The sequence below is a fragment of the Protopterus annectens genome, chromosome 10.part0 (assembly GCF_019279795.1).
Source record: "Protopterus annectens isolate FY-2018-M chromosome 10.part0, PAN1.0, whole genome shotgun sequence".
NCBI lineage: Eukaryota > Metazoa > Chordata > Ceratodontiformes > Protopteridae > Protopterus > Protopterus annectens.
Genome location: NC_056744.1, coordinates 1,446,026,562 through 1,446,053,523, shown reverse-complemented (window position 1 = coordinate 1,446,053,523; position 26,962 = coordinate 1,446,026,562). Strand labels below are relative to the sequence as shown.

The window sequence follows — 26,962 nt, the reverse complement described above, 5'->3', positions numbered from 1 at the left end:
ACCAGAGGACTTACCCATTGGAAATGTTCCCTTAAAGTATGTAGGGTTCCCCAAAGGAAATGTCAGGACTACCCTCTAAGAGGAGACTCATGGAAATCTTAAGTCTTCCACAGCTCAGACCTCTGGCAATTCCTTATGTCCTGGATATTGTGGATGATGTTTTTATGGAATATAGATAGACTCCTGACACCCTCCCTCCTGCTAACAGGAAACCTGATGGGTACTAGATTTCTTTTCCAAAATTCTTCTGCTGACCCTGAGGTTATTTCTCAAGGGCCTAAAGGAATTAAAGCAACTTCTGTTAAGAATCCCACCCCCTCAGATAGGGATTCCCGAGCATTAGACATAGGTAAAAAAGTATACACTTCTGCTGCTCGGAGCACTAAATTGTTAGTTCCATATGCTAAACTTTCAGTAACATACCACAGAACTCCTCAAACAAAAAATGTCCACTCCTTCCTGCTTGTGCAGAAAATAAAGGATTACAAGAGTTAATGCACTCTGTCAAGTAGCCCAAGTACTCCTTACAATTTGGTTTTGATGCCCTAGAAGCATCTTGCAGGGCAGCAGTCACTGGTTCTGTCCTTAGAAGGCATGCTTGGCTTAAGGAACAGCCCTTGCCCGGACCATGTCAAATTCAAATTATTATATGCACCCTTGCACAAAAATTTGGCACCAAGGCAGAGGAAGTCTTATATGTAAGAAAAAGCTAAATCTATGCAGACAGTTAAGGACTTCCTGCAGGTCCATCCACCCAGGTTCATTAGGCATTGCCCCTCCAAGCAAAGACAACCAGCCAATGAATTCACCAATATTTTAATTAAAATTAAGCTCTGCTCTCCCCTCCAAGCACTGGTCCTTTCCTGCCCCCTCCAGGTCTGCTCAGCCCAGACGGCAGCCCCAGGGAATGCAGAGATCTAAGCAATCCTCTTCAAAACCAGGGAGTGCTAAGCCACCCCCTTATGGTAAGAATTCATAATGACTTTCCACTTCCACCCCCTCCCTCTGCCCACCTGCACTTGCCCCTAGGAGGAAAACTCTCCTTCCACGCAAGCACCTAGGCCACCATTACCAACAGCCGCTGGGTCCTCCAGTGTTCCAAGGGTAAAAAATTTATTTCCACACTACCACCTCCAAAAGGGTTCCCAGATCCTACCCCCCCCCCCCCAACCAGTGGGCAGAGGCCAAAAAGCAAGTTCTTTACCTGCTCTCCATGAGGGCAGTAGAGCACATTCCTGCAGAACAGGCCCAGGTTTCTATTCCAGACTCTTCCTGGTACCCAGAAAAAGGGCACCTGGCAACCCCATCCTCTATCTATCCATTCTAAACACATTTCTGGTGGTGATAAAATTCAAAATGCTCACAGTCTAGCAACTACTACTTGTGCTCTGAGTATGCTTGGTTAGTCACCCTAGACCTAAGAGGCCTGCCTACACATCCTATTAGGGAATCGTGCAGGAAATGTACAAGTTTTGGAGAAGGATCACTGCACTTTCTGTTCTCTGTGCTTCCCTTTGGCTTATCCACTGCTCCCAGAGTTTTCACAAAATATCTGGCTCCTGCCATTGCTTTTTGCAGGCAAATAAATTTTCAAATTTACCCATACTTGATTACCTAATTCAGGCAGACAGAAAAAGCTCAAGCACCTGGCCTTTGTAAAAGGACCTACTGACCTCCCTGGGGTATACTGTCAACTAAAAGAAATCCAAACTAGTATCCACCCAAAAAATTATATTCCTCGGAGCAAGTCTGGACACAGCATCCCAGATGGCTTTCCTTACACCAGAAAAGCAAACCTACCTGACGGCCTATTTCTCTCAACTAGCCACCAGACCCCAGTTATCCGCAAGGAAAATCCTGCAAGCTGTGGAGTTCATGGCTTATTGCATTCTACTTATTCCATATGAGGAAACTACAATGGTACCTAAAAGGCCTTTGGTGTCAACACTCAAGACCTGGAAATTCTTATACCAAGAAACCTAGTTTTGAGGAAAGTTTTCTTCGGTGGGCAGCAACATGCTACCACAACAAGGGACTACTCTTCCCATAACCCCACCCCACCCAGACACTCGCCTCATACTATGCCTGGACAACAGGGCCAGTAGAGCCCACATCAAATACATCTGCACATCAACCAAAAAGAGATGTTGGCTGTCCAGCATGCACTGACAGCTTTCAGACCCCTACTCTCTCCGGGGGCTCTATTGATCAAACGCCACCACGGAGATGTGGAATATCAACAAGCCGGGCAGGACTCGCTTTGTACCCTATGTGCAGGCTCGCCATGACCCTTTGGCACACTGCCTCAGCCATGCGACTACACCTGTTAGCACAATTCCTGCCAAGCTCTCTAAACTCTTTGGCAGACAACTTAAGCGGAAATCTTCTGAAACCACATGAGTGGCAGCTAGACCAAAGAACCTTCAGCCTTGTAACTCAGAAATGGGGCACCCCGAAAGTCTACCTCTTTGCTTCCCACACTATCAGCTCAGCAAGTTTGCACCAGGGAACGTCACTGCAAGGCCTGGAAAGTGGATGCTCTATCCTTCCAGTGGACCAACCTCTCTGTCTGTGCATTTCCCCCCACTACCACTCATTACAAGGGTACTGCTCATAATAAGGGAGGAAAAACAGAGGATAATCCTGATTGCCCCAGACTGGCCATGCCAGGCTGTGCAGCAGTGGGTACCAGTGCTGTCACCTCTGCCACCATGGCATCTCCCTCCGATCCCAACACTCCTGACCCAGAGGGAGGGAGAATTCATGCATCCCTAATTGCAGACCCTCAATCTGGCTCCCTTGCTTATTCCCTGACCACTGCACAAGCTGCCAATTTCGGCAAACAAGTTCTAGATGTTATACATGAGGTCAGACACACTAGCACTAGAAAGTCTTCTGCTGACAAATGGAAAAGATTTTTCACCTAAATCCAGGCTAAGGGAGCTGGGACAAAATGGCCTTCCCTACCTCTCATCCTGGATTACCCTGCTGACCTACTACAAGAGGGCCTTTCCTTCTGTTAAAATTCATGCCTCTGCTGTCTCTGATCATTTCAGCACAGAGCCACATCTCTCGCACCCGGTTATCAAACAGTTCCTAAGAGGGGCTAACTACTTAAGGCCGCCCAGAAGAGCACCTACCCCAGCTTGGGACCTAAACTTTGTGTTGGAAAAGCTCACCCTGCCACCCTTTGAACCAGCAGCTTCAGCAGAGTTTCTCATGGAAGACAGCCTTGCTTCTAGCTATCACTTCAGCTAGAAGAGTATTGGAGCTACAAGTACTTATGGCTGTAGAGCCCCTCATCATTTTCCATTCTGACAGGGTCTCCCTCGGGACTAACTCATCCTTCATGCCAAAAGTGGTGTCCAGTGTGGCTCTCAACCAATCCATGCATTTGCCCACCCTTTTCCCTAACCCACAAAACAAGGGAGAAAGGATGCTGCACACTCTAGATTTGCACAGACAGCTCTGATTCTATCTAGACAGGGCCAAATAATTTAGGAAGACTAATCGGTTAGTTTTGCTGCAGGAGCAGAGGGCAAAGCCATATCCAAACGAACCATTTCCAAATGGATAGCACACTGCATCTGTTTCTGCTACAAGCAACCTGTGGAAACCTTCCCCCAAGGGGGTCAGGTCGCATTCTACCAGAGCAACCTCCACCTCTGCAGCTTTCCTCAGAGGGGTTCCCCAACAGGGACATCCTGGAGGCTGCAACATGGGCATCAGTTCATACCTTCATGCATTACCACCTGCCTATCTTCTAATAACCCAGGGCAGGCTTTGCCACTGCAGTCTTGCAGGGCATCCTAGCCAGCCCCCAGTCTTTCCCAAAGCTGAAGAAAGGGTGGAGGTAGTAATCAACCCAGATCTGGTGACTGCAACAGTGAAACACTAAGAACAGAGTACAGGTGTACACTTGCCATAAATGCAGAAGTTAGTGTATTCACTGTTGCAGTCCTGTGTCTAACCTAGCTTCCTCTTGTGGGCTTTTGACTGGGCAAGAAAAATGATGTAATGGCGTCTGCTGCCATATTTTATACTACTGACAACCTGACGTCGGTCCTAGAGCGATGGCAACCAATGCAGAAATACTAAGCCTCTGGTTTTCGGGCAGACTTGACTGCTACACTGGCAGGTTTAACCCAAATGTGATGACTGAAACAGTGAATACCCTCCTTAACATCTACATTTTATGGTACTTGTACACAACTGTACTTTGTAACACTAGCTGACCATTTTATGTAATGCAGTGAAGGGCTTGCATCGCTAAGTGTAGTGCATGCAGTGCAAGTGCTGCGTGGTGTAGAGTATTTATTGAAGGGTCTTGTGGTGCTCACATTGGCTGGTGCATGTAGCACTGAGGCTGCTGTATCTATTCTTTCAGTTTCAACTTCTAAACACATCTAGCAAGGTTTTCTTTGTTCTTGGACAGTGTGGCGACAAGACTTCAGCTGAAAGTCCAGAGGTGGTTGGAGCCATTCTTTGCAGGCGTTAATATGGGTGCACTGTCCATTTGATAAATGCAGACTTTTTTATTCAGGAAGTGGGGGTAATGCCATGAGTTGCAACAAACTATTGGAAAGAGGTGGGATGTGACGTGTGTGTGACGGGCAGGGTGAAAAGAGGCTTTTAGAATAATCATGGATTTTAGTCATTTGGAGGCTTTTGATGAAAGTGAGAGATTATCCAAATGTCAGCCATTACACATTGTATCAAAAGTGTTGGTGTATAGTGATAGGTCATCTCTGTGTAGTGCATTGATAGTATTTTGTAATATGTTGTGTGTAATGTCATGCTTCTGTTCTTGTAGGTGAATATGATCAAAGATGATGGATCTGTCATTCATTTCAACAATCCCAAAGTCCAAGCTTCCCTCTCTGCAAATACATTTGCAATTACTGGTCATGCAGAGGCTAAACAGATTACAGAAATGCTTCCAGGCATTTTAAACCAGTTGGGCATGGACAGCTTTTCGAGTCTCAGAAAGCTGGCAGAAAGAGGTGGGTATCTGAGCTACTTGACAGTTTTTTTTTTTTTCATCGTTTTTTAATATTAGAACCATGCTGGTTTCATTTTCTATTTCTGATTAATCTAATGTGATCCTTGCATCATTTACCTAATTGGGCTGCTGTCTTAAAACATGCAGGTAGTGGTTTGTCTTGTAAATAAGCCTTGGGCATTAAGAAATGATTGTATTATAATGGGGTTGTTAGGTGGCGGTCTTCTGTTGTGGTCGTGTGGTGTCATTATTGCTCTTGTAACCCTGTGTTTACTGTTGGTCTTTGTGTCAAGTGCATTTCATAGGTGCAGCTTTTCTTTTCTGACTTATTTTGTTTGCTATTGAAAGCAACCTGTGTGTTGTGCTGCAGTCTTTAAGCAAATTTAATGTGTTTTCTGTATTTTTATCATTCTGCCTGCCAGCCATTAGTCTTCTTGTAGTCCTAGATCCCATTCCATCCCTTCCAAGTTCAGGGGTCTGTCATAAATGCTGTCATCAGGATGACCCTACCCCCACCCCCCTCGTGTGTGTGTTCCCCCCCCCCCTCACCAGTTTTGGTCATAGTCAAGGGAGATGTAGAGAAATATTTCTTTCATAGAAGGGATGGTGTATGAATTTTCTGAAGAGGTGGTAGTATTTAAATACTTAATGCTGAGCAGCTTTCTGGTGTTGGTTTGAGGCAAGTTTAATTGGGCAAGTATGTGGTAGGATTCGCCTTTTTAGTGTACAATTGTTCTTGTTCAAAACCCAGTCTTCATGCTCAAGATAGATTAATATCTGATAATCCTCCGTATTCACCCAGTTCTCCAGTGGATGGGTATATTTATTATACTGTCTAAATATACACTACCAACTAATTTTTATTTCAGCAGAACTAAGGTGATGACTCCAGTATGATTAGCTTTTCATCCCCTTTGTTGTAGACAAAGCAGATTAGAAGTGTCAAAGCTTAGTGTCTCTGCAGATGTTCATCATATTGATCACTGCTGCAGTAGCCTTAGATTTATGGGTTGTATCCTTCCAAGGATGTATTGGCCAGCTTCCAAAGCTTTTAGGGCACCTTCACCTCACCCATACTTTCTGGCAGCTCAGGTTTATCTGATTGACCTGGTAGGAGTCTGTTTTTAAGACTGTAGTGCACTTTTAAACAGGATTGCTTTTTTTTTTTTTTTTTTTTCGCTTCAGTTAAAGTTGTTTACTGAAAACCATTTCCCTGTGGAGAAATTGTGTTTTGAGGCTCTATATTAGAACATCGAAGTTTCAAAACTACGAATGTTCTATTTAGCGAAAGCTGAAAATATTGAAGCAACAGAGAACCAAATTTTTTCCTAAGGAAAGAATTCGGTTGTCCGTTTCTGTTGCTTCTGTTTTCAGCGCTGTGGTGGAAAGTTGAGGGTCAGGTTCAGCTAAGTATGCAGTTGAGTGCGTCTTAGGTATATGTGCGATGATGTGAAGGTTAGGGTTGGGGCATAGGTCAGGCAAGTGTCAGATTGTGTGGACTTGAGGGTTAGGGTGTGGTGTGGTGTGGTGTGGTGTGGTGTGGTGTGGTAAAAATTTGCTGTTCTGTATGTTCGATGTTTTCAGCTTTCACTGAATAGGGGTAGATATTAGAACATTCAAAGTTTTGAAACTGCGGTGTTCTACTATATACGTGTTTTGCAACTACACACAGTAAGTGTTTTTTACCGTGTTTTGTGGAGTGTTGTGTTTGTGTGGTTTTTTTTTTTTTTTTTTTTTGCTTGTTTTCCCTGAGAAAGTGGCACCATTTTCAGCTTTACCATGGGACAATCTGTTTGTCCCATGGTCTGTCCTTCCCACCACAAAAAGAAAAGGTTCAGCAAACTGCCTTTGCCATCACAGCAGGCTAGCAGTTTCTCAGCTGCAGGTGAGTGTTTTTGGCCTTAAGTTTGTCTGACCCACTTGTCTTTCACATTGTATGCCTCTAATGTACCACCTACGGCCACTGTAGACTTTGGGTTAACTGCATTCTCTGTGACTGTTGGTGTCCCCTCAGTGGGCAAGAGAGCCACTTTTGTTGGTCCTGGGAGGGGGAGCATGGAAGACTCTGAATGTTGTGCCCATCCCCAGGGAAGCTGCCGCTACCATTGATTCCAATTTTACTGTCAAAAAATGGAAAACTTAGCATGTTTCTGTTTTATTTAACACTTGTTTACCAGGAAAGTCCTACTTGGAATGAAGCCAATTTTCAGCAGAGGCCAGGGAGAAACACTCAAGACACATGTCTTGTAATATGGAAGGAAACCAGAGTACCGGGAGAACCCACATGAACACAGGAAGGACATGCAGACTCCACATAAAAGGCACTCCAGCCGCAAATCTAACCGGAGAACCTCCTGCTGTGAGGTGACAACGCTGCTGCTGCACCACTGTACCCATCCACACATCTACTCTTCCTAAACATTCCTCAGACAGTTGTTGTTTACTGGCTCTTCTGGCTCCAGGTTTAATTCTGGCTATTTATCTTCCTCGTAAAAGAGAAAAGGATGCCTGTTTCTGGAGAGATTAAAGATCCTGAATTTTAACAGGAGGATGGAAGGGGCAAGTGCAGAGTTTTTTCTGATTCTGCTTAGTTTCTGACTCTCCAGGTGGGGTGGTCTTTGAGACGTTTTTATAATGTGCTGGTGCTTTCAGTAGAAGAACACTGAAGGTTCTCAGTCCCTCAAAATACCATTAGTTCTTACAGAAGGAATTTCTAGAACCTGTTCCCATTCCCCCAGTTCTGTCAGCTTTCGAGGATGTCTGTTGCCACCTCCAGTTTTCCTGATGGTGTGCCAGTTGCCCTTAAGTCAAGATAGGATGTATAAACTTTCTCTGTTTAGAGTTTCATACACCCTACCAAAATATGTACAAGCAGCTGTAGCTAATTCTGCTGCTGTACAAATTCCAATCCTAACTTTCCCTATACTTAAAAAATCTTACCTTCCTTATCAGAGGAAGTATAGGATTCTGCAGCTCTGAAATTTCTTCACATGTCCTGATCTGAGAGAACACACAGCCACAGATCAGTTTTACAGAGCCTCAACCAGCAGTCTAGTTTACCTCAAGTACAGCTGTTTTTTCCCTCCAGCAATGAGATTGTGTGACAGGTTATCCTAATGAAAGGTCCAGAAGTTATTGTTCCAAAAGTCCTTGCAACGTGAGCCATTTGTCATCGTGGTCACCCAGGAACTGTCTATGAAAAGAAGTGTGGGAGAACTAGTTTTTTAGCCTTTTGCGTGTCAAAACCTTGAGAGCACGTTTATCTTTAGTATGTTATAGTACTAAGCCACATCAACAGAAGTAACCACTTCAGCTTAACCAGATCCTTAGTCGACAGTAGCCACTGATATCTTTGAGTGGAATGGTCAACATTATTTAATGCTAGTAGACTCCAGTTGGTTCGAGATTTTACTTGCTTCCTTACCTAGCATCCAGTACAGCCATTACTAAGATGAAGCATTATTTTGCTGTGCATGGAAGTCTGCACAAGGTTATTTGACCGTGGTACTCTGTTTACAAGCCAACAAGTCAAAAGATTTGCTGAAGAATGGGACTTTTCTCATATCACAAGTAGTCCAGTGTACCTGCAATCAAATGGTTTGGCAGAACGTGCAGCACAAACTGCAGAGCAGTTACTAGAGCAGTCTAAACAAGGTAATAGTGACGTTTTCCTGTATCTGAAATGTTCCTTGGGATTAAAATCTTGGTTCATCTGCTCAGAGACTTCTGTCGAGTTGAACCAGAACTACTGGGTTTGGCGCTTCAGCAGTCTGGTAAGAAGTCCTACTACAATAAGATTAGCAAACCGCTCAATCCATTACGAGAGGGAGAAGTGGTAAGGATGCATACATCCAAAGGTTATGATCTGGTTAGTGTCATGAAGAATATTGGTCGAGCAGAGACTGTATATTTTAGATTCAGAAGGCCCAATTTTAGGCAGAAAGCATTTGAAACCAGTGTCAGTCTACCACAGTACAAAGCCCGTTAGAGACACTGTATCTAACAGTTGTAGAGTGTTCAGTTCCAGAGAAAGTTCCGGAGGACATTCCTATTTCTTTGAATAATCCAGAAGTTTTTAAGAGTTGTGCACCGCAAACTGTCCCTGTTGCTAAATTTGGTCCCAACTGTTACTAGATATGGTCAAGACTTTAAACCAGCAGCAAATACAAAGCAACTTGGACATGAACTTTGTACGTTTCTAATGTATGTAGTAATGCATGCCTAACTCTAGCATTGTTTAGCATTAAAGGCCATTCTTAAGAGGGAGGATGTAGATCAGTGTGTGTATATACCTTTACGTGTGTATATACCTTTACGAAGCTATCAAAGGGTTTGCACAAATGTGTGTGTGTGTATTTAAACCAGGGGGGATGTTAGCATCAGTAAGTAGTTACCACTATATTTCCTTACAAGCCAAAACATTTTTAATGTCACCCCCCCTAGGGTCAGGGATAATGTTTTCCAAAAGTGAATTTATGTTCATTTCCATGTTTTTCCACATGCTTAAATAAAGCATTTTTGTTGTCCTTAGTCCTGATACTATATAGGTGGGCATATATCCTCTTCTTGAAACACCGCTGTGTCTTGTCTATATAGTATCCTGGACATACCGTGCATTTAGCCAGATATATAAAACATCTGGTTGCACAATTTCCTTTAACAAATCAAATCTTAGTTCTATTGTTATCCAAAATTAAACCTTCACTTTTGATAGTGTGGCATTGGTTGCATTGTCCACATTTTGTGGTATGCTTAGTCCTATTCTCTGGTCCCCTATTCCTATCACCTTGCTCTAAATATCCTTTGTTTTTCCCCATTTTATATACAAAAGATGGTTTCAAACCTAATACCTCTTTGATTTCATCATCCACCAAAAAAATATTCCACATACTGGAAATCTCTAACATTATTGGTGTATGGTCCATACTCTATTACACACTCTCTCTTAAAACCTTTGGAAATGGTTTCTTTCTTAATGTTGGAATTCACCCCTTGCCCCTAAAACATATTTCCTCACATCATCCATCATCTCTACCTGATAATTTCTATCTAAAAATAAACTAGTAATAAATTTTAGTTCATCAATAACATCCTCATAATCCGATAATAGCTCTCGCACATTGCCCCTTGAAAATGTTGTATTTCATTTTTCTCGGATGATTACTGGAATATTCTAAAGAATTGGTATAAGTATTTTGTTTGTAAATTTTCGATTTAAACTCATTAGACCCTTCAAATACATAGGTATCCAAATATGGAACCCCAGTAGTAGAACTTGCAACTGTAAACTTCAGATACTCACTACTGGTGTTAATGTATTCCAAAAACTGGTTGAGGGGTTCTCCATCCCCTTCCCACAGAATGTAAATATCCAGAAATCTGGAGTAATAACTCATGTCTTGTAAAATTCACTGTTGAAAATAGTTGAGTTTTCCCAATCGAGTATAACCCAAGTTGGCATATATGGGGGCACATAATGTGGACAATGCAACCAATGCCAGACTATCAATGAAAGTGAAGGTTTAATTTTGGATAACATTAATAGAACTAAGATTCGATTTGTTAAAGGAAATTGTGCAACCAGATATGTTACATATTCGGCTAAATGCACGGTATGTCCAGGATACTATATAGGTAAGACGGAGCGGTGTTTCAAGAAGAGGATATATGCCCACCTATATAGTATCAGGACTAAGGACAACAAAAATGCTTTAAGCATGTGGAAAAACATGGAAATTAACACAAATTCACTTAATTAAATATGTATAATTATTTTTTGCATTTTATGAGTTTGTATTTAAGTATACCAGGCATATTATGTCTATATATGTGTGAAGTCTGTACATGTGTGAAATTGTCACATTTTACATCTACCTCATATGGTACCATGTATCTTTAAGAATAGTGGACTGTTATCAAATAGGTTGGCGCCTTTTTATGCATTTAAACAGTATGTACGAATGATTGGTTGTTCTGAAGAAGCTCACAATGCGAGTGAAAGCGCTTAACATTTCATGTAAATAAAATCTATTGGTTTTAACAAGTCTCAGCAGTTGAGCTGTTTCTAGTGCTGTCGTTTAGAGGAACTGTTCTGTTTTATCGTGGTGGTGTGGTTATGTTTCAGGAATGTTACGGAGATTTCTGCTCATCATTGGGAGAAGTTCCCATGTGGAGTATCTGGATAAATGCACCCGATAGCCTTAAAATTATGCAAAGATTGAGTTTACCCATCTGTTTGAGTTGGTGGTAGCTCAGGTGAATGAGAGATCCCACAGCACCTACCAAAGAGTTAAGGGGGAGTTCCAAAATGCCCTGGACAAATTTCACCTAGTGAATTTCATCCCTCTACATAAAGGTGCATCTTCAGTTTAGCTTTCACACTTTCGACCTATTGCCTTACTCTCCCCATTAGCGAAGATAATGGAAAAATGCATTCACAAACAACTACTTCCACCTACTACAAAATAACCTACTAGCAAACTGCCAACATGGCGTCAGACCATTCCATAGCACAATGACTGCCCTACTATCCTTCACCGGCTGTATAAATAAAAATCGCAACAACTTTTTTTCCTCTGTACTGTTTATTGACCTGTCCAAAGCCTTTGATATGGTTAACCATAACTAACTTCTAGACAAACTAAAGGCCCATTCTCTCTATCCGCAAGCATTACAATGGTTTAGGTCTTATCTGGAAAATAGACAGCAAGCAGTACTTTGGGATAACAGTCTTCGTTACTTGCAGTAAATATTGGAATACCCCAAGGCTCTATATTAGGTCCCCTTCTTTTTTCCTCATTTATTAATGATCTACACATGAACATACTTCAAGCCACCTGCCTTCAGTATGCAGATGACTCCACCTTAATCTGTACAGCTAAGAATATAGCGCCTCTCCAGTTCCTCACCCAAACTGTTTCATAATGTTGAAAACTGGTTTATGCAACATTGCCTCCTCCTAAATCCTAAACTACTGCTTTTTACTCCAACTCATAAATCACCTAATCCATTCTTCTCTGTAACCTCTAACAGTGCTACCAACATAACCCCAGATAATACAGCCCGCCTGCTAGGTATAACAATTGATCATCTCAACTATGATGACCACATCAACTCCACCATAAAGTCTGTTAATAAAAAAACTTGGTACCCTCTATAGAATTAAACCCTTCCTTACTCCTGCCAGGAAAACTATTGCCCAGACCCACCTCATTTCTACCCTTTTCTATGCCTCTGCTATATATACTAACCTATCTAAAAACAACCTCTCCAAACTTTCAACCTGTTATAATAGCATAGCTAGATGTCCTTCAAGGATGCATCTGCAGTCCTAACATATGGGTTGTCCTGCCTCAGGCAGTCCTTCGGTCGGCCGTATTCCAAAGTCTGGGTCTGGCCTCGGCTGATGTCGCACTTTCCCCGACGTCAGAGCGCCTGGGGTATAAAAGCATCAGCCGACGCCATTTTCCCCAGTCTTTCTTGCCGTGTGGTGCCCGAAGCAGAAGCAGTTCGCAAGTGCCGGTCGGCCAGCTCCTGTGATTTCAGCTACCGAAGACTTAGAAAAAGCCAAGTACCCCGTTGGGGACTCTTTCTTGCCTCAGCCGATGTCAGATAAAGTAAATAATTGTTTAACTTGTGGGAAACAAATACCTCATAAGGATTTCCACTCTTACTGCCTCCCTTGCTTAGGCCCAGACCACGACGTCTCGGCCTGCTCAGCCTGTGCTTCCTTCAACCGACGAACTCTTAGACGTCGGTCGGAGTTTGCAGAGGAATTCTTTGGGGCTAATTTTGCGTACAAGATGCCGTCTGAGACTCAGACTTCGCATGTGGTTAAACGGAAGGACAAGGACCGACACTCGCGGCCCGCGGTTTCTGCTGAAACCACGGTCAGGCCTACCGCGAATGTGTCTGTTTCGGCTGAAACAGAGTCCTCGGTGCTTCCTATTACCGAATCCACTCAACCGACTATCTCGGCCCCGGCCGAGTCGGTTATTGAATTACCTACTGAAGCCGGTGTCCAGGAAATGTCCGACACCATTCCTTTAGACAAGTCTACTCCTGCACGTGGTGCAGCCAGAACCCCTGCATCCATGTCAATTAAGGCCTTCTCTAGGGCTAAAGCTGCTAAACTTGCTAAAGCTTTGCTTCCCAAGATGGCCTCTCAGAGGCCTTCTACTGGCTCTCAGATTCTCAGCCTGGCAGAGGATCTTATCTCTTTAATTAGAGGTTCTCAACCTCACCCGGACAGGGGCTCTCAACCACCACCAGACAAAAGGCCCAGGGTTGAGCCCTCTGACCTCCACTCTTCAGATGAGTCTACGGATGGATCTGTATTGTCAGACCACCAGAAGGAGGCTTATTCGGCCTACGAGGATTCTGATGCTGAAGAATCTATTCCTTCGGCCTCCCCTCCAGAAGAGTTTTCATTTGGTGAGACACTGCACTCAGAACATTTTCAATGGCAGGGCCAGGAATTTTCTGATTCTAGAAAGAGATTAAGGACCTTTTTACATTGGCCTCAGCATAGGCCTTTAGCTATACCTCCTGTTTTGAATGTTATTGATGATGTGTACTCTGATGCTAGTACAGCCCCTGATTCTCTCCCTCCGGCCCCTGCCAAAGCTGATAGGTACTACAGGGTCCCGGATTCTCATCTACACCTATACAAGGCCCACACTGCAGACCCAGAAACTATTTCCCAGGGCCCAAAAGGGGTTGCGGCTGCCACTGCTAAAAATCCTCTACCTTCTGAAAGGGAGTCTAGAGCTGTAGAGAGATGGAGTCTAGAGCTGTAGAGAGATGGAGTCTAGAGCTGTAGAGAGATGGAGTCTAGAGCTGTAGAGAGATGGAGTCTAGAGCTGTAGAGAGATGGAGTCTAGAGCTGTAGAGAGATGGAGTCTAGAGCTGTAGAGAGATGGAGTCTAGAGCTGTAGAGAGATGGAGTCTAGAGCTGTAGAGAGATGGAGTCTAGAGCTGTGGAGATGGAGTCTAGAGCTGTAGAGAGATGGAGTCTAGAGCTGTAGAGAGATGGCGTCTAGAGCTGTAGAGAGATGGCGTCTAGAGCTGTAGAGAGATGGAGTCTAGAGCGAGCTGTAGAGAGATGGAGTCTAGAGCGAGCTGTAGAGAGATGGAGTCTAGAGCGAGCTGTAGAGAGATGGAGTCTAGAGCGAGCTGTAGAGAGATGGAGTCTAGAGCGAGCTGTAGAGAGATGGAGTCTAGAGCGAGCTGTAGAGAGATGGGGAAAGAAAGTATATACTTCTGCAACTCTTTCTATGAGGGCATTAAATTGTCAATTTCATATGATTCGGTACCAAGAGTATTTGTTAGATGAATTGCATAAGAAGCTTTCCTCTTCTGAACCCCTTGACTGTAAATCTCTTCAGGATCTGGTACATAACTCCCAGCCGGTTAGCAACCATTTTTTGCAGTGTGGTTATGATGCACTGGAAGCTTCATGTAGGTCAGCTATGACAGGGGCAGTTATACGTAGGCATGCCTGGTTGAAGGAACAATCTCTACCAGACCATGTTAAAGCTAAGCTCCTGGATGCTCCAATGGAAAAACAAAAATTATTTGGCTCCACGGCTCAGGAGGTCTTTAAGTTTGAAGAAAAGGCAAAATCAGTGCAAACAGTCAAGGACTTTCTGCAAGTACAACCACCGAGATTCAGCAGAAATTGGCCTACTAAGAATTGGTCCTTTCCGGACTCAGACAGATCCCAGAGAGGCAGGAAGAGGCGTGCCAGAGGTAGAGGGCAAGCTAGAGGCTCCTACAGAGGCAGTCAGTGGCAGCCTCCCAACCAGAGAGGTAGTGCAGCAACAACAACAACTGCTACACCAGGACAGACTCAATGACTTTATTTTGACTCCGCCGACCAGGGCTCAATTAGAAGCACCATTGGGCGGAAAGCTTTCTTTATTCTCAAAAAATTGGCATTACATTACAAGGGACACATGGACACTGCAAATAATAGACAAAGGATACAGGTTCCATTTCCACACATTGCCAAAAAGAAAAGGAATGCCAGACCTGCCACCAAATCAGAGGGCAGAGGCTTTGAAGCAAATCACCAAATTACTACAAATGAAAGCCATAGAAAAGGTACCTCTTTCAGAACAAGGCCAAGGATTTTATTCCAGATTATTCCTTGTTCCAAGAAAAGAAAATCAATGGAGGCCTATTCTCGACCTGTCCGCACTGAATACTTACCTCATTGTGCCAAAATTCAAGATGCTTACCATACAGCAGCTTCTTCCCATGCTGGGCAAGGAGTCTTGGCTGGTTACTCTAGATCTCAAGGAGGCATACCTGCATGTCCCTATTCGACAAAGTTGCAGAAGACACCTCGGATTTCTTGCAGGATCAGAGCATTATCAATTCTCAGCATTGCCCTTTGGCTTATCTACTGCGCCCAGAGTATTCACGAAATGCCTGGCATCAGTAATTGCACACTGCAGACTTCAGGGGATTCAAATCTACCCATATCTGGACGACTGCCTTATACAAGCGGACAACAAGGAAAATCTGTTAAAGGACTTGGACTATGCCATCCACCTATTACAGGCCTTGGGATACACAGTCAACATCCAAAAATCAAGACTTGTTCCATCCCAAAGAATAACCTTTTTGGGTGCAGATCTAGACACAACCACCCAAATGGCCTTTCTCGCAGAAGAAAAACAAAAACAACTTCCGGACTACTTCAAGAATCTGACAAGACAAACTCAGCTGACTGCAAGGAAAATCCTGCAGGCCCGGGGTTACACTGCATCCTGCATAATTCTGATTCCACAAGCCAGGCTGCATATGAGAAAATTGCAATGGTACCCAAGGAGTGTATGGACTCGGTACAGTCACAGCTTAGAAACTTTGATCCCACTCATTCCTTGCCTTCAAAAGGAATTCCTGTGGTGGGCTCAAGCCTGCCAGTCCAACAGAGGATTGCCTTTCAACAAACCAAAAGCAAACCAAACCATCACCATGGACACTTCAGACTGAGGTTGGGGAGCACACATGGAGGACAAATGTATCCAAGGGCTATGGTCTCAAAGACAGCTGCGCATGCACATAAACCAAAAGGAAATGCTGGCAGTGATGCACGCAATCGAGAGGCCTTCAAACCTTTCCTTCATCAAGGCCACCTGCTAATAAGGACAGACAACACCACAGTTATGTGGTACATAAACAAGCAAGGAGGCACGCATTCCTACCCTCTATGCAGACTGGTCATGAATCTATGGGAACTTTGCTTGAAACTCAATATACAACTACAGTCCCAGTTCGTGCCAGGGAAAGACAATACACTGGCAGACAGCTTAAGCAGAACTACCATGGATGCACACGAATGGATGCTGCACCCAGACATCATCTTACTCATAACACAATCATGGGGAAGGCCGGAGATAGATCTGTTAGCCTCACCCCACAATCAACTGAAGACATTCTGCTCAAGGACATACCACCCACAAGCATGGAAGGTGGACTCTCTCTCTTTCAGCTGGAAAGCTCAAAGTCTATCCTTTCCCACCACTCCCATTAATGTCCAAGGTTTTACTGAAGATCAGGGCAGAACAGCCAAGAGTGATTCTGATAGCTCCAGACTGGCCAAGGCAGCACTGGTACCCACTGTTGAAGAGCATGTCAGACGAAACCGTGGCCTCTCCCCCTATGGCCACTTCTTCTGATGCAGAACAATTTCGAGATCCTGCATCCCAACCTGAAAACCTTGCAGCTAACTGCCTGGAGAATACCATGACTCCTCCTCAGAATAGCTTATCCCAGAGAGAGTAAAGGACATTATTATGGAAGCTCGCCGGCCTTCCACAAGGAAGGCATACTCGGAAAAATGGAGAAGATTTCTCATTTGGAACTCAACAAAAGGCCTAGATGTGACAGTGATGAGCATGGCACATGTACTGGAATACTTAGCAGAATTGTTCCACAATGGCCTGTCTTATTCTTCCATTAAGATACATGCCTCAGCAATTTCAGCAGAATACAATGTAAATCCACCTGTCTTCTCGCATCCTCTCAAGACCATTTCTGAGAGGAATCAAAAACCTCAATCCTCCAAGGAAACCGCCTTTACCTACTTGGGACCTTAACTTTGTGCTGGAGAAACTAACACTTCCTCCCTTTGAACCAGCAGCATCGGCGGATCTACAGTTTCTGTCTTGGAAAACTGCATTCCTTCTGGCCATAACTTCAGCAAGAAGAGTATCTGAGTTACAAGCTTTGGCAGTGCAGCCATTTCTTATTTTTAATCAAGACAGAGTTTCATTGAGGACCAATCCTACTTTTATGCCAAAGGTGGTATCTTAGGGTATCCTTGAACCAAGCAATTCACTTGCCTACATTCTTCCCAAATCCACAAAATAAAGGGGAGAAACTTCTACACACTCTGGATATACACAATTACGCTACTATTTGGACAGAACTAAAAGTTACAGAAAGACTGACCAACTGTTTGTAGCATATGCTGCTGGGGTACAAGGAAAAGCAATTTCCAAACAGACAGTTTCAAAATGGATAGGAAATTGCATTAGTTTTTGTTACTCCTTTCATGGAAAGACTGTTCCTGCAAACATTAGGCCTCATTCCATGAGAGCCACAGCCACCACTACAGCCTTCATAAGAGGGGTGCCTACCAAGGACATTTTAGAAGCTGCTACATGGAGCTCCGTGCGTACATTTGCCAAGCATTACAATTTACCTTTATACTCCAGATCCAGAGCAGGTTTTGCTACAGCAGTCCTGCAGGATATCTTAACTACACCATACTTTTCTTAGTACCTCCACCCCCAGATTGGCTATGGTATTCTACCCATATGTTATGACTGCAGATACATCCTTGAAGGACATAGTACAGTTTTGTACCTACCATAAATGTAGATGTCCGATAGATATGCATCTGCAGTCAGGTTTACCCTCCCTCCTTCCCCTTTGTGGTATTCCTAGGGTGCTTACCCTCCATTAGCTAGCTGGGGGAATCTGTTATGGTGTATTTGTATGTATATGTGTGTGTATATATTTTTGCAATATGTTTGGAATTTTTTAGCATTTATCCAAATTTAGCCTTCATAGAGGGCACCTGGCATCTGGGGCAAGAAAAACTGAGGAAAATGGCGTCTACTGATGCTTTTATACCCCAGGCGCTCTGACGTCGGGGAAGGTGCGACATCAGCAGAGGCCAGACCCAGACTTTGGAATCCGGCCGACCGAAGGGCTGCCTGAGGCAGGACAACCCATATGTTATGACTGCAGATGCATACCGATCGGACATCTACATTTATGGTAGGTACAAAACTGTACTATTCATCACATGCCCCCCCCCCCCCCCTTTAAAACCCGCCACTGCCTCAACCTCAAACAACTTGGATGGCTAGAACTGCAGAACCATATACTCTGTCAACAATTACTTAAAAGATCCTATACCACCCCAACAACACCCTATCCTCACGAATCTGATTACACCATATGAAAATCTAGCTATTAGCTCCAAATTTCCTTGATTAAATCTAACAACAAAGCTGGTCACTCACTTTTCTCGAACACAGCAGGTAAAAACTGGAATCGGCTTTCTTCTAAATTATCAACCCTTGCTTCTACTTCTCTATTTAAAAAAACATCTTAAGAACATCTTAAAACTCATTGGCTTTGTCCATGTGCTAACCCAGACTGATATCTTTTTCCCCCTTTCTACTCTTACCCCTTTCCCTACTCCTCTAACCTATGCCTCCAAATCTAGTTACTATTTTTTTCTTCATAGTAAGAGGATAAAATATAAGGGCTTTTCTCAAGTTTTGCTCATGCCTACTCTTGTTTAGTATAATTTTTTTTATAGTTTTATAATTGTATTATAATTTTTCTTTTGACCAGTGCTGCCTCTAATGTGATTTTACATGTCTTTATATAAACTTTGTCACTGTTCATGCTTGGAGCTTTTCTCCCCAGGCCTCTACTGAAAATGGACATATATCCAGTTAGACTAGCCCGGTCAACAAATGTAAAAAATGGTAAAAGTACCACCTCTTAACTTCCTGTGGAGGCCACTAGCCTATTGAGATTAAAGCGATCAAAGCAGGATAAGTAAGTTTCCCTAGTCCTATATGTGAGGTAAGGCTGATACAGTAGGCCACGTTTCCCTTTTTTGACAACCTCAAAGTCTATCGTAAGGTTCACATCATCATCCATTAGTACTCATAGGTTCATATGTAGGTACCTAGGCTATTGGCCCTGGGGCCTATACATGCCCAGCCAAAACGGTACCCTGGCTTTTGCCACCCAAGAAAATAGTTTTCCTGTGCCACTGTTGAGCATAGCCATCATCTGAGCAGAGTTGCCTTAATTTCTGTTTTGTTATTTTCTGGGAAATGTAGGGCTGTAGTGATGCTGTGGTTTTGTCCAAAACCATGTTGAGATGGGAAACCAAGATTCTGTTGTGTAGTTGTGCATGAACGCACTTTTTTTTTTTACATTCTTGGATATAGACTATGGTCATCAGTAGTGAGTCCACCTTTAAAGGTAGTGTAGTGCCTCTTTCCGAATGACTGAGACAAATTCTTGGATGACGCTATATACAGGGTTAGCGACCCACACCCCAGGAGCATGCACTACAGTTTAAAAAAAAAATGTAAAAATTCCTGCAGGAGTTTGGGCAAGTTTAGTTAAGTGAAACTTTAAGGATGTTTGAAGAAAGCAGCTGTAAATATAGCAGCCTGGAGGAGAATATTGTCTGCAACCCATTTAACTCCATAACCTATTTGAGTAAAACGGGATATCCCTGCACTGTATATACCCACCAGACTGCAACAGAGATGGTGAACTAGGACAGTGCCATGGTGCTGTATTGCAACACTGTTTTAGCCAATTGTACAACAAGAGAAAGCAGGAATAACAAAATTCTTCCAGCCGTGTAAGCACAGTAGTAACAGACTGCTGTATATTTCTTTTGTTCTCTACACTGCTTTTGCATGTCTTGGCTTATTTTTACTCTGGGATTATTGATGAAACATAAATTTGAGTGTGAGTTATCCTTTAATTTTAGATGTCAGCATGCCTGCCTTTAAAGCAGATGGAGAATAATGCCCATTTATTAACAGAGTAGGCCCACTGGGCACAGTCCCTTTTGGGGGGTAACCTGGGAGCAATGCGTTTTTTTTTCCTCCAAGTGACTTTGCTTAAGGTCACAGTAGAGAAATGAAGGCTGGGGAATCTGATCCTGCACCACAAATAGTATAGCTTGCAACCCTAACCTTCATGCCAGCTGCCAGACTAAATAGATCCCAGAGGAGTACAGCTGGAAGCATTTCATAGTTGACAAGTTTGTAGACTCTGCCAGCTACCAAAGATGAGAATCGAACAGTGTACCTTGTGTCAGGAAGGTAACCACATTAACAACTATGCCAACCCCCAACTGGAATTTAGGGTTATTTATGAGAGCACTGTTTACAATGTGTTCCATTTTTTAGTAGGATTATGAAATAGTTTGCAAAATGTAGTACTTTGTTCCATATATTCAGTCTGCTTTGCCTTAAGTCAGGTCTAATCTGAGGGCAAAGTACAGCTGTGCCTTGTCTTCCCTCATCCCACCCCACATATGCAGTTTTTATCCATGTAGCTTTTGAAGTCCCCTTGTAAGATTTACACCTTTTAAGCAGGGCTAAAAATAAAAAACTTAACATGCCTGTCGTTTGTCGTACATCTTTGCAGTACGATGTACTGAATGCTTATTTAAGGAATCTAATGAATGGTGTCCCATTTAAGGTTTCAGTTGCATTTTCCAGAGACATTCACTGTTGTCTGTTAGTTTACAGTCTGGTACAAACAGTTCTAGGTTGAGATGTTTTGACTTGAGAAGAGTGAAACTGATCATGCTAACTTGGATGCCACTCTAAACCAGTAACAGGAAATTAGTGTCGTAGTAAAAAAAAAAAAATGCTTAATTTAGCCTCATCCATGGTTACTTTTGTCCTTCATTTTCTGGCTTGCATGTTTTACCTGTGTTTGGGGTACATTGGGTTATAATCACCCCTGTGTGTAGTATACTTGGGCTTCCTAAACAGCTGCCAAGACAGGGATGCATCCTTGCCATCACTACTAGGAAAAAGGTGAATTTTCTGCTGTTATTTCCTTACCTTTTCTATCTGGCTCTGAGCTAGTAAATTTTTACTCTAACCACATGCCTATTTTTCCTATAAGCCTAAATGTCCAGTTTCACTCCACCCCATTTAAGGGTAGAGCCTTAATTGCTCCAGATCAGGTAAGGACTTGTAAGTTAGCCCTTGTATGTCATTAACTTAGGTGCTCCGGTGTTATTTTCTGTGTACTGTAGTAAGTTAGTCCTAGTATGCCATCATCCTAGGTGCTCCTGTGGGATTTTCTGTGTAGTGTACCCCTTTCACTCTTCCAGTCTGTTGCGATTACCACAGTAGCAGGATTGGTAGCGCCTGTGACAATAGGAGGTACTGCCAGCACAGCTAGCTGGTATTTTGCAAATCTATGGCATTTGTGAATCTCAAACTGATTTATACAAGATGCTTGTGGTACAAATGTATTAGAACTCTATGCCATGTGTTTATCAAACCGATTTGTATAGAGGTTTGTGTTAAAAAGATGTTTGTAAAGTGGTTGTTTGAAATTTATCCACAGTGTGCCCTACTGCAGAGAACAGAAATGTACATGCACTGTTGTAACAGTTTAAACGTATACATTTTAACAGAGGAAACTGGAAAGTTAACCTCAGTGTAGCAAACTTTTAAAATATATCTGAAATTAAATCACTTCAGTGGGTAGGCCATAAAGATGCTATCTCATAGGTTTCAGTGCAGCCAAAGACTGTCTATACTAGGAAGCGTTCTGTATGGTCTTTGGGGTGAACTAATTACTACTCTGGAAGCATAGAGGAATGAAACTGACTTCCAGCACCTGCCACAGATCTGAGCAATAGCCCTTTTGTTGTAATTCTGTAAGCTATCCCAGAAATATTTTGGATATTGTTTTGAGAAGTCTTAGTGAGAGCATTCTGTAGTCTGTCTTGGGCCTGACAACAATTGGTGACCATTCACCAAATCTGCCTTGCTGTATTAAGTAAATAGGGAATAGTATAATTCTTAGATTCAGTCAGGAATATAGTAAAGCTTAGTTTAGATATTTTTTTTTTGAGCCTGTCCTTAAATGCTTTAAATATTTCTTGTGATTTGAACTCACTGAATGTATGAGTATTTTCTTGTTTTATTAAATATATTTAAACCTTTCATTGTGGCTGATCTTTGTAGAGAAATAAGTTGCCTATTTATTTTGTGACACTGTGGGCCACACTTGTTGACATTGCTCTTAGTCAAACTACCATTTGTATTAGTAGTAATTTCACTCAGTGTATTGAGTACCCTTGAGTATTAAGGTAGCTGACAGGAGTGTCTGGTAGTCGTAACTACGTTCTAGTCTAAGCAGAAGGGGGCATAGCTAGTAAACTTGTGCTAGCCTTTCCCAGGTTGTGTGTGTGACCTACTTGGGCAGAAATGCTTATTGGTTGGACCGAGAGGGTGCTGGAGGTCTTGTCTTGGAAACTCTGCTGAGATCTTTCTAGCTCTGTCAGTGGGGTGTTTTGTTGGGGATCTGGCGAAAGAGGGGGAAAACTGCCCCGGACTGACTGACTGACTGCTCTTAAGGGAAATTGTGCTTGATGCACAGAGCTGCTTCTGGAGATGCTGTGTGTACCTGTCGTCCTCCCAGTGAATGTCCCCCACTGGTGCCAGTGGGAAGGGTTGAGGCTCCTTGATTACTGGCCCAGTGCCTGGCCTATGATTATTTTTTGTTTTATGTAGCACTTGTGTAGTTGTAGACTTTTTGCACTCCATATGGCTAACTGAAATTCCCAGTTTGACCAGCCCTAGACCTGAGACCTGCCTGCACATCCCGATCAGGGAATCTTGTAGGAAATGTCTGCGTTTTCAGGGCAGGATCTGTGCACTTTCAGTTCTCTGCGCTTCCCTTTGGCTTATCCACTGCTCCCAGAGTTTTCACAAAATGCCTGGCTCCTGACCTTGCTTTTTGCAGACAAATATTCAGATTTATCCCTACTTAGACGATTGCCTGATTTCAGGCAGACAGTCGGGAAAACCTGTTACTGCACTGGACCCTTGTAAAGGACCTACTGACCTCCCTGCGGTATACTGTCAACAGAAAGAAATCAAAACTAGTACCCACACAAAAATTATATTCCTGGGAGCAAGCCTGGACACTGCATTTCCAGATGGCATTGCTTACTCCAGAAAAACAAGCCTACCTGACAGGCTACTTCTCTCAGCTAGCCACCAGAACCCAGTTATCCGCAAGGAAAATCCTGCAAGCTCTAGGGTTCATGGCCTATATTCTACTCATTCCATATGCCAGACTGCATATGAGGAAACTACAATGGTACCTAAAAAGCCTTTGGTGTCAACACACTCAAGACCTGGAAACCATTATACCAATGATAGCTTGTGTAAGGAAAGACTTTCTTGTGGGCAGCAGCATGCAACCACAACAACTTCGCTTCTCACAACCCAATGCCGCCCAAACCTTCACCACAGATGCATCAGACTATATGCCTGGGGTGCACACCTGGATGGCAGGTGCATTCAGGGGCATTGGAGCCCAAATCAAATACATCTACACAAATCAAAATATGCTAGCGGTTCAGCATGCCCTGACAACTTTCAGATCCCCTACTCCCTGGGGCCTCTACTGATCAAAACATAACACCACAGTGATGTGGTGTATCAACAAGCGGGGAGGAATGCACTCTTATCCTCACTGAAGGCTCGCCGTGACCCTTTGACACACTGCCTCAGCCCTGCAACTACACCTGCTAGCACAATTCCTGCCAGGCTCCCTAAACTCTCTGGCAGACAACTTGAGTAGAAACCTGCTAGACCAAGAAACCTTCACCCTTGTAACCCAGGAATGGGACACCCTGAAGGTGGATCTCTCTGCCTCCCACTCCAATCACCAGCTCAGCAAATTCTGTACCAGGGAACCTCACAGCAAGGCCTGGAAAGTGGATGCTCTGTCCTTCCAGTCGGTAAACCTCTGTCTATGCATTTTCCCCTCTACCACTCATTTCAAGGGGTACTGCTCAAAATAAGGGAGGAAAAACAGAGGACAGTTCTGTTTGCCCCAGAATGGCCATGGCAGCACTTGTACCCACTGCTGCGCAGCCTGTCACCATGGCACCTACCTTAGGTCACAACCCAGAAAAATGGAGTATTCGTGCATCCCCAATTGCAGACCCTCAACCTGGCTTATTCCCTGACGTCTCCTCAAGCTGCTAGCCTAAGCAAACCAGTCCTGGATGTTTTATATGTGAGACCAGATGCCCCCGCGCTAGAAAATCCTATGCTGACAAGTGGAAAGTTTTGCACCTGGATCCAGGCTAAGGGAGCCGAAGCAGCACAGCCCTCCCTACATCTCATCCTGGATTACCTAGCAGACCTACTACACAGGTGGTCTATCCTTCTCTTCTATTATGCCTCTGCCATATCTGCTCATTACAGCACAGAGCCACCGCTCTTCTAACACCTTCTCAAACGGTTCCTAAGAGGGGTTAACAACTTGCCACCCGGAAGAGCTCCTACCCCAGCTTGGGACCTTAACTTTGTGCTGGAAAAGCTCACCCTACCCTCTTTTTGAACCTGCAGCTTCAGCAGAATTAAAATTCCTCTTGGAAAACGGCCTTGCTTCTGGCCATCACTTCAGCTAGAAGAATTTCAGAGCTACAAGCACTCATGGCTGTAGAGCCCATCATTTTCCATGCTGATGGGGTCTCCCTTAGGGCTAACCCATCCTTCATGCCTAAAGTGTCCAGTGTGGCTTTCAACCGATCCATTCATTTGCCCACTTTTTTCCCTAAAGGGGAAAGGATTCTGCACACTAGATGTGCACAGACGGTCCAGATTATATCTGGATAGGACTAAATCTTTTGGCAAAACTGGCCAGTTGCTTCGCAGCAGGGGCAGAGGGCAAGGCCATATCCAAACAATCTCCAAATGGATAGTACACTGCATCAATTTCTGCTACAAACGGCACAGGAAACACCCCCCAAAGGGGGTGTGAACTCATTACACCAGGGCATCCTCTACCTCTGCAGCTTTTCTCTAGTGGTTCCCACCAAGGACACCAAGGACATCCTGGAGGCTGCAACATGGACTTCTATTCATACCTTCAGCAAGCATTACCAGCTGCCTATCTTCGCCAAATCCAGGGCAGGCTTTACCACCGCATTCTTGTAGGGCATCCTAGCCAGCCCCCCAGTCTTCTTGACTGCCTCTACCCTTTTCTTCAGCTTTAGAAATAGACCCAAATGTGATGACCAACAGTGAAACACTAAGAACATAGTATAGTTGTGTACTCTACATAAATGTAGATGTTCAGAGTGTAGATGTTCAGAGTGTATTCACTGTTGCAGTCCTGGTCAGTCCGTCCCGTCCCCCCCAAATCCCCCTAGTCTCTCTCTCTCTCTCTCCCCCTCTCTCCTTACAGGGAGTTTTTGGTATTTACTTTCTACTGGTGGTGCTCTTCCACCATAACCTAGCTCCCTATTTGGGGGCTCCTGACAGTTGGGGCAAGAAACTGATGTAATGGCGTCGGCTGCCTGATTTTTATACCACTGACTACCTGACGTCAGTCCTGGAGCAACAGCAACAGATGCAGAAATACTAAGCCTCTGGTATTTGGGCTGACTAAAGGTTACCCCTGGCAGGATAACCCAAATGTGATGACTCTAACAATGAATACACTGTAACATCTACATTTATCTAAGTGTACACAACTGTACTTTCTCTCTCCCCTTCTCAAATTGTTTTGATTTAGCAGTTCATCCAATACGGAGTTCTGGTTTGCTAGACAAGCATGTGACTGGTTGGAGGTTTGTGCAGCGTCTGCATGCATTGCTCTTTGGTACTGTAGACAGGACAGACCAAGTCTGCTGATTATTGTACATATAATTGGGGTGATTATTGTAATTGTTTTGCAGAAAGCTTGTTCTGTTGTAACAAATGGCATTTCATTTCTCAACAGTTTTAGACAGCAAGGTACCTAAACCGGAAGACATTGATGAAGATGACACTGTGCCAGGTAAGTAATTTTCTACTGGACTCCTGTTATGATTTAAATTGTATGATTGTATGATTTGTCATTTGTACTTTTACTTAATACTTCACATGTTGAAACTGCTTAGAATAATCAGTAGCTTGAAGGTATGTACTTGTATTAAAAATGTATACGTTCTAGTACGTGGCATAGAGACTGAGCGTAGTTCACAAAACCTTAATGTTGTGGTCCTAGCTCTGCCCTGATCCTAGGGTGACTACGTCTCAGCACAACTGCTGGACCTGGTGGTATGGGTTGGGGTTGCCATGCTGCAGATATTCAAATAGACCCTTTTTTTCGTCTCCTTAAGAGGTGTAATTGTAGCTGTTTCTGAGGTCAAACCTGTCTTGTTTTTGGGAACACACAGCTCCTCCGTGATCTTATGTTTAAGTTATTCATCCACCTGAGAGTAGGAACATCTATAGAAGCATTCTGCCCTTCTTCCCAAGAGGGTAGGTGTGATACCAGGCTCTGTCCTTCTCTGTGTGAGCCATGTCCAGTCTTTAATCTAGATTGCCAGCTTCTGTTTGGAGTTGCTGAGTAAATCTTAACGTAGAGTTCTACTTTGCATTTTCTTTCTCTTCATTGGTAAAGAACAGGAGGGATGCTTTTATCGGTGACTTCCTACAGGAGAGTAATGTTTGATAGTAACCGTGTTGTTGTAATAATAAAAATACTATGTTTGATAGTACCACATAAGCAAGGTCATGTTTACATTAAGGGCTTTGTGTAGCTTTATGCATTGAAAAACTTTCTTATAAAATTTTGATAAGCTAATTGAATGGGGAATGCAAAATTAGAACTATTGCTGGAATGGTTAATATAGGT

The 26,962-nt window shown here is 43.5% G+C and overlaps 1 protein-coding gene across 3 annotated transcripts in view; it reads left to right on the top strand.

Annotated features, from left to right (window-relative positions):
* The window catches only part of BTF3L4 (basic transcription factor 3 like 4), a 199,512-nt gene that overhangs the window by 73,103 nt on the left and 99,447 nt on the right, over nt 1-26,962 (top strand). For all 3 annotated transcript variants that reach the window (XM_044086070.1, XM_044086069.1, XM_044086071.1), the window contains exons 4-5: nt 4,814-5,003; nt 26,063-26,119. In XM_044086070.1, coding sequence (XP_043942005.1) covers nt 4,814-5,003; nt 26,063-26,119 — 247 coding nt within the window. The remainder of the gene's footprint in view (nt 1-4,813; nt 5,004-26,062; nt 26,120-26,962) is intronic.